This window comes from Oncorhynchus tshawytscha, linkage group LG21 (assembly GCF_018296145.1).
Source record: "Oncorhynchus tshawytscha isolate Ot180627B linkage group LG21, Otsh_v2.0, whole genome shotgun sequence".
Lineage (NCBI taxonomy): Eukaryota > Metazoa > Chordata > Actinopteri > Salmoniformes > Salmonidae > Oncorhynchus > Oncorhynchus tshawytscha.
The window spans coordinates 389,002-403,876 of record NC_056449.1 but is presented as its reverse complement, the minus strand read 5'-3'; the positions used below and the strand labels follow the sequence as shown (position 1 = coordinate 403,876).

Here is a 14,875-nt window from a genome sequence, read left to right as displayed (position 1 = left end):
TAGTAAGTAGAAGGACTGTTACTTCAATTACATTTCACTCAAGTAGAAGTAAAATTACTGGTGTAAAGAAACCATAATTTAAAAAGTACTTGGGGTAAAAGTAATTGATTTTCTTTTAAAATAAAAACATTGACCTTGATAATTAGCTAATTTCGCTAAGGTTACTTGAACGTTGTTAGACATGATCTTCTCCATGCATTACATCGAAAAAGGAAGAGAGGAAATGAATGTACAGTAGGAACTAAGTTCATTTATTTTATGAGTTGCAACAAGGCACATCTGTATTTAGAAAACATTAAGGATATATATAAAAATGTACTATTAACATTTGAAAATAAATTAAATATTCAAAGAAATTAAAATCAGGGGTGGAAAGATTACTGAGTACTACTCAAGTACGACACACTAGTAGAAAGACGATGGCCAAAGCTTACTCATGATGTTGCTTCATTAAAAGGACTCGCAAAACACCGGTCTCAACATCAACAGTGAAGAGGCGACTCCAGGATGCTGGCCTTCTAAGCAGAGGTGCAAAGAAAAAGCCATATCCCAGACTGGCCAATAAAAAGAAAAGATTAAGATAGGCAAAAGAACAGACACTGAACAGAGGAAATTTGCCTAGAAGGCCAGCATCCTGGAGTCGCCTCTTCACTGTTGACGTTGAGACTGGTGTTTTGCGGGTACTATTTAATGAAGCTGCCAGTTAAGGACTTGTGAGGCGTCTGTTTCTCAAACTAGACACTAATGTACTTGTCCTCTTGCTCAGTTGTGCTCCGGGGCCTCCCACTCCTCTTTCTATTCTGGTTAGAGCCAGTTTGCGCTGTTCTGTGAAGGGAGTAGTACAGTGTTGTACAAGATCTTCAGTTTCTTGGCAATTTCTCGCATGCAAAAGCCTTCATTTTTCAGAACAAGAATAGACTGACGACTTTCAGAAGAAAGTGCTTGGTTTCTGGCCATTTTGAGCCTGTAATTGAACCCACAAATGCTGATGCTCCAGATACTCAACTAGTCTAAAGAAGGCCAGTTTTATTGCTTCTTTAATCAGGACAACAGTTTTCAGCTGTGCTAATATAATTGCAAAAGGGTTTTCTAATGATCAATTAGCCTTTTAAAATTATGAACTTGGATTAGCTAACACAACTTGACATTGCAACATAGGAGTGAGGGTTGCTGATAATGGGCCTCTGTACGCCTATGTAGGTATTCCATAAAATACAATAGTTACAATAGTCATTTACGACATTAACAATGTCTACACTGTATTTCTGATCAATTTGATGTTATTTTAAATGGACCATTTTTTTGTTCTTCTTACAAAAACAAGGACATTTCTAAGTTACCCCAAACTTTTGAATGGTAGTGTATATACAGTACCAGTCAAAAATTTGGACACACCTACTCATTCCAGGGTTTTTCTTTATTTTTACTATTTTCGACATTGTAGAATAATAGTGTAGACATCAAAACTATGAAATAACACACATGGAATCATGTATTAACCAAAAAAGTGTTCAAAAAATCAAAATATATTTTATATTTGAGATTCTTCAAAGTAGCCACCCCTTGCCTTGAAGCAGCTTCAGAAACCGCCTTAGAGCCAGCTGGCTAATCTTTTGAATAAGAAAAAAAAGCAGCAACAATATAACATTAGCTAACTAGATAAGGTTAGCAAGATAGCTAGCTAGCTAGATAAGGTTATGCTCGCTATACTGGAAGCTGTCAGTGCCCTATTTGTTTATGTTTATCAACACCATGTGGAAATCCCCACACCCAATTTGTGAATATGTATAAGTAGCCTTCGTCACTCTTCGGAGGTGGAACCTAAACGTGTATTTCCTCTCTAGTACATGAAATTACGTTGTAATAGTGGCGGCAACTTCCTCTTGGGGGACCTTTAACCTCTTGAGCTTATGGCTCAATACTGCCCCCGTTGGAGGAAGTGCGTGCCCATAGTAAACTGAAAATATTTTTTTCCAAAATTGCTAATATATGCATATAATAATAATTATTGAATAGAAAACACTCTAAAGTTTCTAAAACCGTTTAAATTATGTCTGTATGTAAAGCAGAACTCTCAGGGCAGCCTTTCTCCCAAACTCTCTCTTGTCAAGAGAAAAGTTGGGTCAACTTTGACGTCATCGCCCCCACCCTTCCCAGGCAGCTACCGATCTGGGAACAGTATGTATTTGTTCAGCGCGATGTCTGCTTTCAATTGGCACGTTCATTGTTTGAATTTCGCGCTCCCTCATCCTTTGGCGGGCGAAAATGCCCGGTTCACTCTCACATACATGCACTCTATTGCGCGCGGCCGATTTGGGGAACGTTCTTTTCCAATAGACACCAGTTGAAGCCGGTTCGTTTGTTCGCGATGATCATTGTTTTACATGATAAAAACATCATTTTGCTCGATTCTGCACTTAGTTTGACCAGTTTAGTCAACATATAATATGTAATTTTGAAGTTTGATTGCGCAAGAGTGCGGGACCAGAAGGAGCAGAAGTTATTTTGGGTGCATTTCAGCTGAAGCTGTTAGCATATGCTAATACAAAGACGCACAACTTGAAACCAAACGATGTATTGGGTAAGTATGACTCCTTCTACGTCTTCTGATCGAAGAACATCAAAGGTAAGGGAATATTTATGTGGTTATTTTGGGTTTCTGTGGACTCCAAACGTAGAGGAGACACTGCTAATATCTGAGCGCCGACTCATAGCATAGACTAGTGAACGAATTCTGTAACGTTAAAAATAAATGTAACACAGCGGTTGTATTAAGAAGAAGTGTATCTTTGTAACTATATGTAGAACATGTATATTTAGTCATGTTTATTGCTTGTTATCTGACGTTATCTGTCCGAGCTATCATAATTTCTCCGGACATTTTGAGTAGCATTTTTTGAAATGTCGTCATTGTAAACAGAGATTTATGGATATTAATGGCATATTATTGAAAAAAAAAAAATGTACTGTGTAACATGTAATATTACTGTCATCTGATGAAGATTTTCAAAAGGTTAGTGAATTATTTATTTTTTAATCCTACTTTTAAATTTTATATTTTCTGGGACAAAATGGCCGCTGCTTGCATTTTGTTTCAATATAAATGTGTGCTATGTTTTCGCCGTAAAACATTTTAGAAATCTGACTTGCTGGGTAGATGAACAAGGTGTTTATCTTTCATTTGAGCTATTGGACTTGTGTAGGTGTGGAGGTTAAATATGTCTAAGAATATTTTTTCACATTTTGCGTTATGCTAATGAGCTTGAGCCGTAGTCACGATCCCGGATCCGGGATGGGTAGCATCAAGAGGTTAAATACTGTCATTTTAAATCATTTTTCCTCAAGTAGAAGTACAATTACTGACTTTGAAAAATACTCTGAAAAGCTACTCAATTACAGGAACAAGAGCAGTTCTAATTCATTACTTCAAACTTCTGAAAATAAATAAGTATTTTCTAAATTTTCTAAACAAAATTTAAACATGGAAACCGAGGTCATTGAAAACTTGAATGTACTATTTAAAATGCATTTTTGCTGTTACAAGATGGGATAGTCAGAGCAACAGTTAATCTAGCTGTCTGTCAGTATTTTTGTTCTAGATGATAGATGAACAAGTCTTACGTACGTACTCAGATTTGAGAAGCTCTCAGCAGGATGATTCAGGCAGACCTGTGCTGTTGAAAGACATTGGTGTTGAGTTCACAGCTGGTCAATGAGGTCGACAGAGTGAAGAGGAGGCATCAATGAGAATTGTCTCATTCTGGAACAATCAGTGACATTATGTTGCTTTAAAACCAAATCACTAATATATTTTGATACTGATGGTGGACATGCTTTGATTCAAATGTTTAACAATCAAATGTGCTGAAGAAAGCGTGTTTACCCATGTACCAGATTCCTGTGCACTTGTGCAAATACCAATTGTATTGTGGTGATGAAAAAGTGTCCAGAGGTCTTTACTGGTCCTCACTGAAAGGAAGCATCAGGTGAATGAAGTCGGCGTCCATGAAGGACACACCTGTGAATACCTGGCAGAGAATAAACCCCTCTGTTTGCATACCTCCTTCTTTTCACAATGACATTCAGAATGGCCTACACATCAACAAAGCTATCATTTAAAATTGGGAAAATAAAAAACACACAAAAAAGCTAAAGAGGTCGTGGTTTACCCAAATGTTTACCTTGCTGGTGAAAAGAGAGGGATGCAGGGTGAGAAAAGAAATCTGTGTGATGGGAAAGTAGCCAAGGCCTTTAAAGTCTGCCACGGAGCCGTGACAAAAGCGGCCTAATCTCGGTGTTGTCTTTCGGCCTTTCTTCACACATCCTGCCAAGCTGTCTGACAGGAAAGGAATCTTTCCACAGCCCCGCTGACATCACTCAAGCATGGGATGGAGTCAGGGCCTTCAAAGGCCCTTCACATGCGGGACATCTGTGTGAGTGTGTGACTAACAGAACATGAGTGGGCGCGCCACAACCACCCCGCCCTTTACCTGCTCCTCTTTTTACACATAGACCACCCTAGAGGCAATATATATTCTTCCAAATACAACAAATCCACAATGTAGATCCTTATCCCCAAAAGTTGTATTCAAATTCTCCCCTAAAGAAAAGTGTTGAAATCAGAGGCTGAGTCCATGGTAGCATAGTGGATTATAGTGTCACCCACTGGCCACTGGTTCACATCACAGGTAGCTGGTGTCAGTAAGGCAACTGAGCCTGAACAGTAGTGTAGGGGAAACACATTTTACCCCGTATTTTTTTTTGCTTGCCAGTTTACCTACCTTTAGTGGACAAATGCATTGAAAGTATAGGGAGCATAACTTTTTGTCAGCTAATTATACTGCAAATCACAACCTCTAAACGTGCCAATCAGATGAGTAGTTTGTTAATGATTGATGACTCAGGGGTACAGTAGTTACAGTACAGATTTTGTGATTTCAGTGTCTTACTGGCCAATTCATTACTGAGAGATCCATTTGATTGTTTTGTTTAATTTTTTTTTATTTGTTATTGTGACAAACTTCATTGAACCAATTAAATAATACTGTATGTAGCCATTAAAATGACAATGTACACGCAACAGTACAAACACACCCAACAGCTTCAAATCTCTTCTTAACCCTGTGTAGTGGATTCAATTTCAGACCAATACTTCCTATTCCACAGCTCATCTCTCCACAATGAAGAGTTCAACCATTACCAAGTGACTTGATACTACAGCTAAGTCACTCATGCAGAGCATTGAAGTGGATCAGAGATGTCTCCATGAGCCATCACGATGGCTGGCGCTTGGCGGTGTTATGGTGGAGGGCAGGTGGCCCCCAGAGAGGACATGGACAGGGAGGACATGAAGGGGTGTCCGTAGGCCGACGGGGGCTTGAACATGGGCGTCTCCCACCCTGTGTCCCTACGATAAGGCAGGTTAGGGGTCATTTGCATCTCTGCCAGATGGCTGGGAGGAAAGAATTCAAGGTATCAAAGTTATTTTATTGTGTCAAGGCACACTGGTTCTGATTATAACAAGTGATACCTGACAGTGACCGAGCGAGCTGAGTGGTTGACCAGGGTGTTCTGATTGGTCGATTGATCTAAGACGGTACCTAAAGATACAATATTTAGAATTTATACACCACAAGTTCAGCAACACCCTAAATATCGAATGCTAAAACTCACATATAGTGCTTACAGTCAGACTCATAGAAGAGTCTACTAACCACAAACGGAAACATACAGAAGTTGAATCCATTGAAGCGTTGTGCTCTTATGTTAGCAGTGAACAGCTCCACGGGTATCTATCTGTCTGACTGTCTATTGGTAGAGTACACACTTAGAAAAGTGGTTTCCTCTAGGGTTCTTTGGTAAGGGTGATCCATAATGACTTAAAGAACTCTTTGAACCGTTCATTGTTTTTTTTTGCAGTTCAGAAAAGGGTTCTTTAACCTTTTAGCGATAATTAAAATGTAGGGGCGGTAGCTCATTAGAATATTTTGGGACGTGGTTTGCTCACAGCTCTTTTGTGCAACCGTGAGTGAGAGCGTCATTCCAGTTGATCTAATCTGTTGTGTTATGTTATTGCAAGGCCTTATGTCAATTGAGAACAGTTGACTAAATCAGTGGTTCTCAATTCTCTCTTCGGGGATCCACAGCCGTTCCAGAGCTAGCCTACCTGATTCAACTTGTGAATTAATACAATAATAACACCCTATGGATATATAATATGGCTAACCAGAATTTTTTTTAACTTTATAGTTCTTCAAAAGGTTCATAGATTTTTCCCTTATTAAAAGTTATTTATAGCACCACAGAAGTTCCATTTAGAACTTTCAAAAAAGGGAACAGCAACAAAAAGGGATCCACTATAGTTACAAACCAAATAACCATTATTTGGCACTATATAGAACAATTATTTGTGTGTGTGTGTACAGTGGTATAGCAGATGTACCCATCCAACCTGTTTCTTCTGTTTCCAACTCACACCATCAAACACGTAGATCCCCGAACGCAGCTCACTTTCCAGCCCACTTTCCAGCTCACACTCTCAAACACCTAGATCCCCTGAACGCAGCTCACTCTCCAGATCCCAATCACCTGAATTCTAATCACCTGTTCACACACCTGTATGTCATGACCACACACCATTTAGTTCAGTTCTTTGCACCCCATCACTGTGAGGTATTGTTTATTTTGTGACACACATCTTTCAGAGCGCTGGGTTTCCTGTGATTTACACATCCTGTGTATGATATTTTTTGCCTGCCTCACTAACGACGCCTTTTGTCTATTCCCTGCCTTTACTTTAGATTATCGGATTTCCTGTTATCTACCTAGTGCCTGATCTGCTTGACTATGTTACTAGCCTTTTCCCTGCCTGTACTGTTGCCATTTTGGACCCCCTGTGTATGACCACCTGTCTGCCACTGGACCCAGCTACCTGCCTCCTCCTGTAGTCCTTTGCAATAAACACCTGCTGCGCCCTGTGCTTGAAACCAACTCTCTGTCTCCCTTCATGTTTATTACACAGCCATCCTGTGGAGGACTGATGAAGGACAGCCTTTGGACACTTCCAGAGATCTCCGGCTGTTCAATGGAGAGGAAGACTTCAGTTTGTACAAACATACGTTTCTATCATTAAAACCAATGACCGTTTCAGTATGCTGTAGCCTTCATCACTGGCACAAACATCAAATAACGATTTGGATTCAGGGTAAACATCTAATTTAATATTAAACAAAGTAAGCATTTGTAGTGCAATAATTAAATGTCAAAATGAACCATATTTGAATTGAAAAGGTTCACATACTTTCCTAAACAGACCCCTGCCATCCACTTCAATGTTTTCTGCCCTGAGGGGAAATCCCATAACATGGCATGTCACATTTAATTCTCATAGAACCCAGGAAGAAAGATTTTGGAAATGCTCACTCAGACATAATGTTCACAAGCCTCCCTGGCTTATTCAGGTGAGACGGGTGTGCTACTGCAGGGCAAAACCAAACAGCAGCTAAAGCTAAAATGAGCTAGGCCAGTGGTCACCAAACTTTTCAAGATACATTTTTTAAGTTGTGTTTAAAAATGTACATTAACCTAATAAAAATGAGGTTTGTGCAGTAGGCCTAATACAGTATCACAGCATATTGGTTATATGCCTGGCCTGCCAATATTGTTATTCTCAGACCATATTATATTTCAAAACTCCAGCTTTGATAACAAAATAAATCAATTGGTGTAGCACTTGCGAGGCACAGCTGAGCATAAATTTAAATAATTTGCTTTATTTACTGGATTGATGGTACCTGCATCTGATGGTCATTGTGCTTTCAAGACAACTGGGGGAATAAACAAGGCCAAATCATGACATCAGTGATCTTCTGGTCGTTAAGTCGGAGCTCTAGAAAGATGACAGAGTTTCCAACTTGGAATTCCGAATTGGGTGACAGTTCAAAATTACTTTTCCCAGTCGGATCTCGTTTTTTTCTAATTTCCCAGTTGTCTTGAACGCACTGAAGTCGGAAGTCAGAGATTTCCGAGTTCCCAGTTGTTTTGAACACGACATTAGTGTCAGCGGAGGGAGGGAGAGAGCAGCAGAGAGTCACAAGGTGCCATTAATACTAACGGGTTAATCTGAATAAACAATATGTTGATAACAAATTAGTCCCCTCCATGGTCTCATGTTTGAGAAACAAAGCTGACAATAGTGACACCTTGTGAGTAGAAAGCAGTAACACCTATAAAGATAAATACCTTTGATGCTGAAGAGTGCTCTCCAGCTTGACAATATATGCATTCTGCGCTGTAATTGTTCTGGAAAATATACGTTTTTAAATTGTACTAAGCAGTCGTTTATAACAGTACAGTTTCAGAAAGTATTAATACCCCTCAACATATTCCACATTTTGTTGTGTTACAGCCTGAATTCAAAATGTATTAAATTCATTTTTTTTCTCATCCTTTTACCCATCCTTTCAATAGCATACCCCATAATGACAAAGTGACAATGTGTTTGTAAATTTATTGAAAATTAAATCAAATTTACGGGTACGCAATACCCCATAATGACAAAGTGACAATGTGTTTGTAAATTTATTGAAAATGAAATCAAATTTAAATCAATCAAATTTACTTCAGTATTCACACCCCTGAGTTAATACTTTGTAGAAGCACATTTGGCAGCGATTACAGCTGTAAGTCTTTCTGGGTAAGTCTCTAAGATCTTTCCACATGTGGATTGTGAAACATCTGCACATTATTCTTTTTAAAAATGATTCAAGCTCTGTAAAATTGGTTGTTCATCATTGCTGGGCAACCATTGTCAGGTCTTGCCATAGATTTCCGGCCACTCACGAACATTCACTGTCTTTTTGGGAAACTCGTGTAGATTTGGCTTTGTGTTTTAGGTTATTGTCCTTCTGAAAGGTGAATTTATCTCCCAGTGTCTGGTGTAAAGCAGACTGAACCAGGTTTTCTTCTAGGATTGTGCCTGTGCTTAGCTCCATTCCGTTTCTTTGTATTCCTGAAACTCCCCAGTCCTTAACGATTACAAGCATACCCATAACATGATGCAGCCACCACTATGCTTGAAAAAATAGAGACTGATACTCAGTAATGTGTTGTATTTGAATTGACCCAAACATATCACTTTGTATTCAGGAATAAAAATGAATTGCTTTGACACATTTTTTTGCAGTATTGCATCCTGTTGGATGCATGTTTTGGAATATTTTTTATTCTGTACAGGTTTCCTTAATTTCACTCTGTCAATTAGGTTAGTATTGTCGTAACTACAATGTTGTTGATCCATCCTTATAATTCTCCTGTCACAGCCATTAAACTCTAACTGTTGCCCATGGTGAAATCCCTGAGTGGTTTCCTTCCTCTCAGCAACTGAGTTAGGAAGGACACCTGTATCTTTGTAGTAACTGGGCGTATAGATGCACCACCCATAGCGTAATTAATAACATCACCATGCTCAATGTCTGCTTTGTGGTTGAATCTATGTTTTAAATGCACTGCTTGATTAAGGAATGTGTGGGGTAAAGAGATGAGGTAGTCATTCATAAATAATGTTAAACACTATTATTGCACACAGAGTGAGTCCATGCAACTTATTATGGGACTTGTTAAGCACATTTCTACTCCTGAACTTATTTAGGCTTGCCATAACAAAGGGGTTGAATACTTATTGACGAAAGACATTTCAGCTTTAATAAATGTTTTAACATTTCGAAAAACATAATTCCACTTTGACATTATGGGGTATTGTGTGTATGCTATTGACAAAAAAGTAGGGATGCATGATATATTGGTGAACATATCGGAATCGGACGACATTAGCTGAAAATGCCAACATCGGTATCGGCCCAATGTCTAGTTTAACGCCGATGTGCAAAACCAATGTAACAGAGATAGATGAGAACTTGTTTGTATATAACGTAGATTCATGATATAATGACGCCATGTAAAATTTTGCGCTACACGTGCAACACAGCATTCTTAATCTAGCCCACAATGTCTGCTGTGTGGATCGATCAGTCAACAAGTCGAGTAGTCATTTCAAAGAGTAAGGACATTTAGGCAAAATACATTAACGCCAAGATAATGGAATTCATTGCACTTGACAATCAACCGTTCTCTGTCGTGGGTGATGTTGGCTTTCGCCGACTGGTCGAGCACTGGTACAAATATTTTTTTGTTGTACTATTTTTCAGATGCTGCCCTACCAGAGTTACACAGCAATAACGTCACTGCTTTTAGCTTCACAACTGACAATTTGGACCAGTGATATCAGCTCCATGAGCATGTTGAGTCTGACAGCACAGTGGGTCGTCGAGGATTTCGTACTGAGGAAAGTCGTATTGCATGCTCATGAATATGCTGGTTGTCATACCACTGCTGCCATTTCAATGGCATTTGAGAACATGTTTGAAACTTGGAAACATGAACACACTAGATAGCTCCATTCAAACAAATGACTCGAGAAATAAGCTAATCAACTGCGCCTGCATCAGACGTGATACCCTCTGTCATTGGCATTGAAACGCCTGCTCAACAAAACTGGCAGGGATGTAAACAAATGTGCACAAAATTTGAGATATGCTTTATGTGCGTATGGAAAGTCTCGGGGAACTTTTTTTTCAGCTCTTGAAACATGGGACAAACACTTTACATGTTGCCTTTCTATTATTGTTCAGTGTAGTATTCGTATTCTAATTCCTAATTCTAACGCCACCGATTCTGTCACATAACAGTGGAGTGAACATGCCCATTCTGACTTTGTCAATGCTAAGCTAACCAGTTAGCTAGCAGCTAGTGTGCGATGTTAAGTGCTGACTAGTTTCTAGCGAGTGAAGACGGCCCCTTTTCCCGACGAGATGGATGTTTTTACTGGCCCACATTGGCAAATGAAACAGTTGCCCTTTGACAACAGTCTGCCCAGGCACCAAAACTGCCCACACAGGCTGTGAACAAGCGATTTGGTGACATTCTCTCTTTATTGTGTCGCCACCATGCTCAATGCTATGTACAAGGACCGTTACTTTGATGCAGAAAAGAAACAGTTTACGTGAAATGTTACATACACAGCTGGACAAGATGGAAACGGTGCGGTGACAGTGCGCACCGAGGAAGAAGCCACAGACAGACAGAGCTGAAACTTCACTTCTTGACATGTATGATGCAATCCTGGTTGAGAATGAAACGACTTAACAAATGAACAACGAAACAGCACAGCAAGTAAGTGAAAGAAATGTTTTACTGGTAATGGGGACATACAGTGCCTTGCGAAAGTATTCGGCCCCCTTGAACTTTGCGACCTTTTGCCACATTTCAGGCTTCAAACATAAAGATATAAAACTGTATTTTTTTGTGAAGAATCAACAACAAGTGGGACACAATCATGAAGTGGAACGACATTTGTTGGATATTTCAAACTTTTTTAACAAATCAAAAACTATTCAGCCCCCTTAAGTTAATACTTTGTAGCGCCACCTTTTGCTGCGATTACAGCTGTAAGTCGCTTGGGGTATGTCTCTATCAGTTTTGCACATCGAGAGACTGAAATTTTTTCCCATTCCTCCTTGCAAAACAGCTCGAGCTCAGTGAGGTTGGATGGAGAGCATTTGTGAGCAGCAGTTTTCAGTTCTTTCCACAGATTCTCGATTGGATTCAGGTCTGGACTTTGACTTGGCCATTCTAACACCTGGATATGTTTATTTTTGAACCATTCCATTGTAGATTTTGCTTTATGTTTTGGATCATTGTCTTTTTGGAAGACAAATCTCCGTCCCAGTCTCAGGTCTTTTGCAGAATCCATCAGGTTTTCTTCCAGAATGGTCCTGTATTTGGCTCCATCCATCTACCCATCAATTTTAACCATCTTCCCTGTCCCTGCTGAAGAAAAGCAGGCCCAAACCATGATGCTGCCACCACCATGTTTGACAGTGGGGATAGGGTGTTCAGGGTGATGAGCTGTGTTGCTTTTATGCCAAACATAACGTTTTGCCAAAAACGTTCAATTTTGGTTTCATCTGACCAGAGCACCTTCTTCCACATGTTTGGTGTGTCTCCCAGGTGGCTTGTGGCAAACTTTAAATGACACTTTTTATGGATATCTTTAAGAAATGGCTTTCTTCTTGCCACTCTTCCATAAAGGCCAGATTTGTGCAATATACGACTGATTGTTGTCCTATGGAAAGAGTCTCCCACCTCAGCTGTAGATCTCTGCAGTTCATCCAGAGTGATCATGGGCCTCTTGGCTGCATCTCTGATCAGTCTTCTCCTTGTATGAGCTGAAAGTTTAGAGGGACGGCCAGGTCTTGGTAGATTTGCAGTGGTCTGATACTCCTTCCATTTCAATATTATCGCTTGCACAGTGCTCCTTGGGATGTTTAAAGCTTGGGAAATCTTTTTGTATCCAAATCCGGCTTTAAACTTCTTCACAACAGTATCTCGGACCTGCCTGGTGTGTTCCTTGTTCTTCATGATGCTCTCTGCGCTTTTAACGGACCTCTGAGACTATCACAGTGCAGGTGCATTTATACGGAGACTTGATTACACACAGGTAGATTGTATTTATCATCATTAGTCATTTAGGTCAACATTGGATCATTCAGAGATCCTCACTGAACTTCTGGAGAGAGTTTGCTGCACTGAAAGTAAAGGGGCTGAATAATTTTGCACGCCCAATTTTTCAGATTTTGATTTGTTAAAAAAGTTTGAAATATCCAATAAATGTTGTTCCACTTCATGATTGTGTCCCACTTGTTGTTGATCATTCACAAAAAAATACAGTTTTATATCTTTATGTTTGAAGCCTGAAATGTGGCAAAAGGTCGCAAAGTTCAAGGGGGCCGAATACTTTCGCAAGGCACTGTACGTAAATGCCAACAAAATGTGTGTGTGTGTGTGTGTGTGTGTAACCTTTATTTAACTAGGCAAGTCAGTTAAGAACAAATTATTATTTACAATGACGGCCTACCCCAGCCAAACCCGAACTACGCTGGGCCAATTGTGCGCTGCCCTATGAGACTCCCAATTACAAACAGATGTGATACAGCCTGGATTCAAACCAGGTACTGTAGTGACGCCTCTTGCACTGAGATGCAGTGGCAAGGAAAATATCGGATATCGATATCGGCCAAAAATGTAGTATCAGTGCATCACTACAAAAAAGCTCAATTGAATACATTTTTAATTCAGGCTGTAACACAACAAAATGTGGAAAAAGGGCACTGTATGTGGTACTGAATTATGTCAATGATTTGCATTCTTACTTGGACATTTGCTGAATTTTTTGCTTCATCTTGAGTAAAACTTCTTCTAACTTTTCATTCTAAATGGGTTGTGAAAAAATTTGCACAGATGTTTGAGATTGTAACACCACCATATATAGGCTACCATTAAACTATTATTGGTTTATTAATAATAATAATAATAAGAGGTACGACTAAATGTTCCTCTTACCCTCTTCTGGTAATGCACCAACAGCCTCTTTTGGTGCCTAGCCTGGAATAGTAACACCTACAGTAATAGGGTAGATATATATGTTGTTTTTAAACATGCAGTACAGTGTTTGAAAATGATTGCTATCAATAATTACTTATTTGCCTATGAGCATTACGAGCAATACCTTGCTTATCTCTGTGAAGTGTTTGGTTGCAACAGAATTGATGTCAGAGAAGAGGGCCTTCACTTCTGCACTACTCTGTGAAAGTCAAGATTGTAAAGTTATGGCTACCATCAAATAGACTTATGTATGCCATCAAATTGATTTGTTTATGAGCCTTGCCAGTTAAATAAAGGTTCAATAAAAATAGACAGATATATAAGATATCGCTGCTTACTTTGTCTGAGAGAGGAGTAACTTGACATTTTGCTTTACATATCATGCATTCCCCTTGTTTGCCTGAAAGAAAAATGAAAATGTGTTTATTGGAACAATACCATATACAATAAAATAGCAGAGTATTACACTACTAGGAGGCCCTCAAACTGCATGGAGCATTTTTTCTTTTGGCCAAACTGTTTCTGTAACATCAGACAAAGACCAGCAGAGGACAGTGTTTTCAAGTTTAGCCTGTAACTGTTTTGAAAAAGACAGAACTGGAGCAAACTGACAAAGTAATATATTTTTCGTTCATATGACGTTAGGCCTATATCATCAGTAGTTAGGCAATGATATGTTGAACATAATTTCACAAGAGACATAAAAGGGTGCATTAGCACAATCAAATAGAGACTGAACTTGCTACCTTTCTGAAAACACATGTTGCAGATGACATGACCACAGCTGGCAACAGCTAGTTGGCAGTCAGGACCAGGGAGGTTGAAGCAGGAGTTACAGCAGATCCAGTAAGGCATTTTCTACAGCTAGCTAAGATATTAGCAAAATGTTCAAAGTAACGGATATTTTATTGAAGACGGATCAACATCTGACTTACATAATGGTTTCTTTGTTTCTCTGTGGAATTAGCAAGCTTTCAAAAAACTTTCCGTGTCGTTTTACTGGCTTTAGCTAGCTTATTAGCTAGCTTCAGATTTTCGGTTTGTTTTGATTTTGGATCGCTTTCTGATTGGCTGGCTACGTCATCATTGACGTTTTGGATAAAAAATATGGAGATGAAAATGTTTAAAATATATAAGTAGTGTGTCACAAACAAAAAATGTTGTGCAAATATAGAATGCAACTTTTAAATAAAATTCAGTCAGTAAATATGCCATATAGTTAAACAAACATATGTCAATATCCAAAAGCAAATTAGGCATCATTAACAAAAACAAATTCAACACAACAGTGGTCAAATATGTTTTTGTGAATATGACAAGATTTGTGACTCCACAGATAACATTTGTGACCTACATTTTACATATTTGTGACTTG

The 14,875-nt window shown here is 39.1% G+C and overlaps 1 protein-coding gene across 3 annotated transcripts; it reads right to left on the bottom strand.

Annotated features, from left to right (window-relative positions):
* Window positions 1-7,935: 7,935 nt before the first annotated feature.
* On the bottom strand, window positions 7,936-14,556 carry LOC121840336 (probable E3 SUMO-protein ligase RNF212). Of its 3 annotated transcripts, none has more exons than XR_006079511.1 (6): window positions 14,436-14,556; window positions 13,839-13,900; window positions 13,625-13,699; window positions 13,459-13,515; window positions 13,269-13,327; window positions 7,936-8,301 (listed from the first exon to the last, which is right to left on the bottom strand). XR_006079511.1 is itself a non-coding variant. In XM_042302862.1 (6 exons), exons 1-6 carry the CDS (start codon window positions 14,353-14,355, stop codon window positions 8,226-8,228), a joined length of 438 nt encoding a protein of 145 aa, XP_042158796.1. In that variant the 5' UTR covers window positions 14,356-14,556; the 3' UTR covers window positions 7,936-8,225. The 3 variants fall into 3 exon arrangements, 2 of the variants coding, with proteins under 2 accessions (XP_042158796.1, XP_042158797.1); XM_042302862.1 differs by having other exon boundaries at window positions 14,247-14,556; XM_042302863.1 differs by lacking the exon at window positions 7,936-8,301 and having other exon boundaries at window positions 13,078-13,327; window positions 14,247-14,556.
* Between the last annotated feature and the right edge of the window lie 319 nt (window positions 14,557-14,875).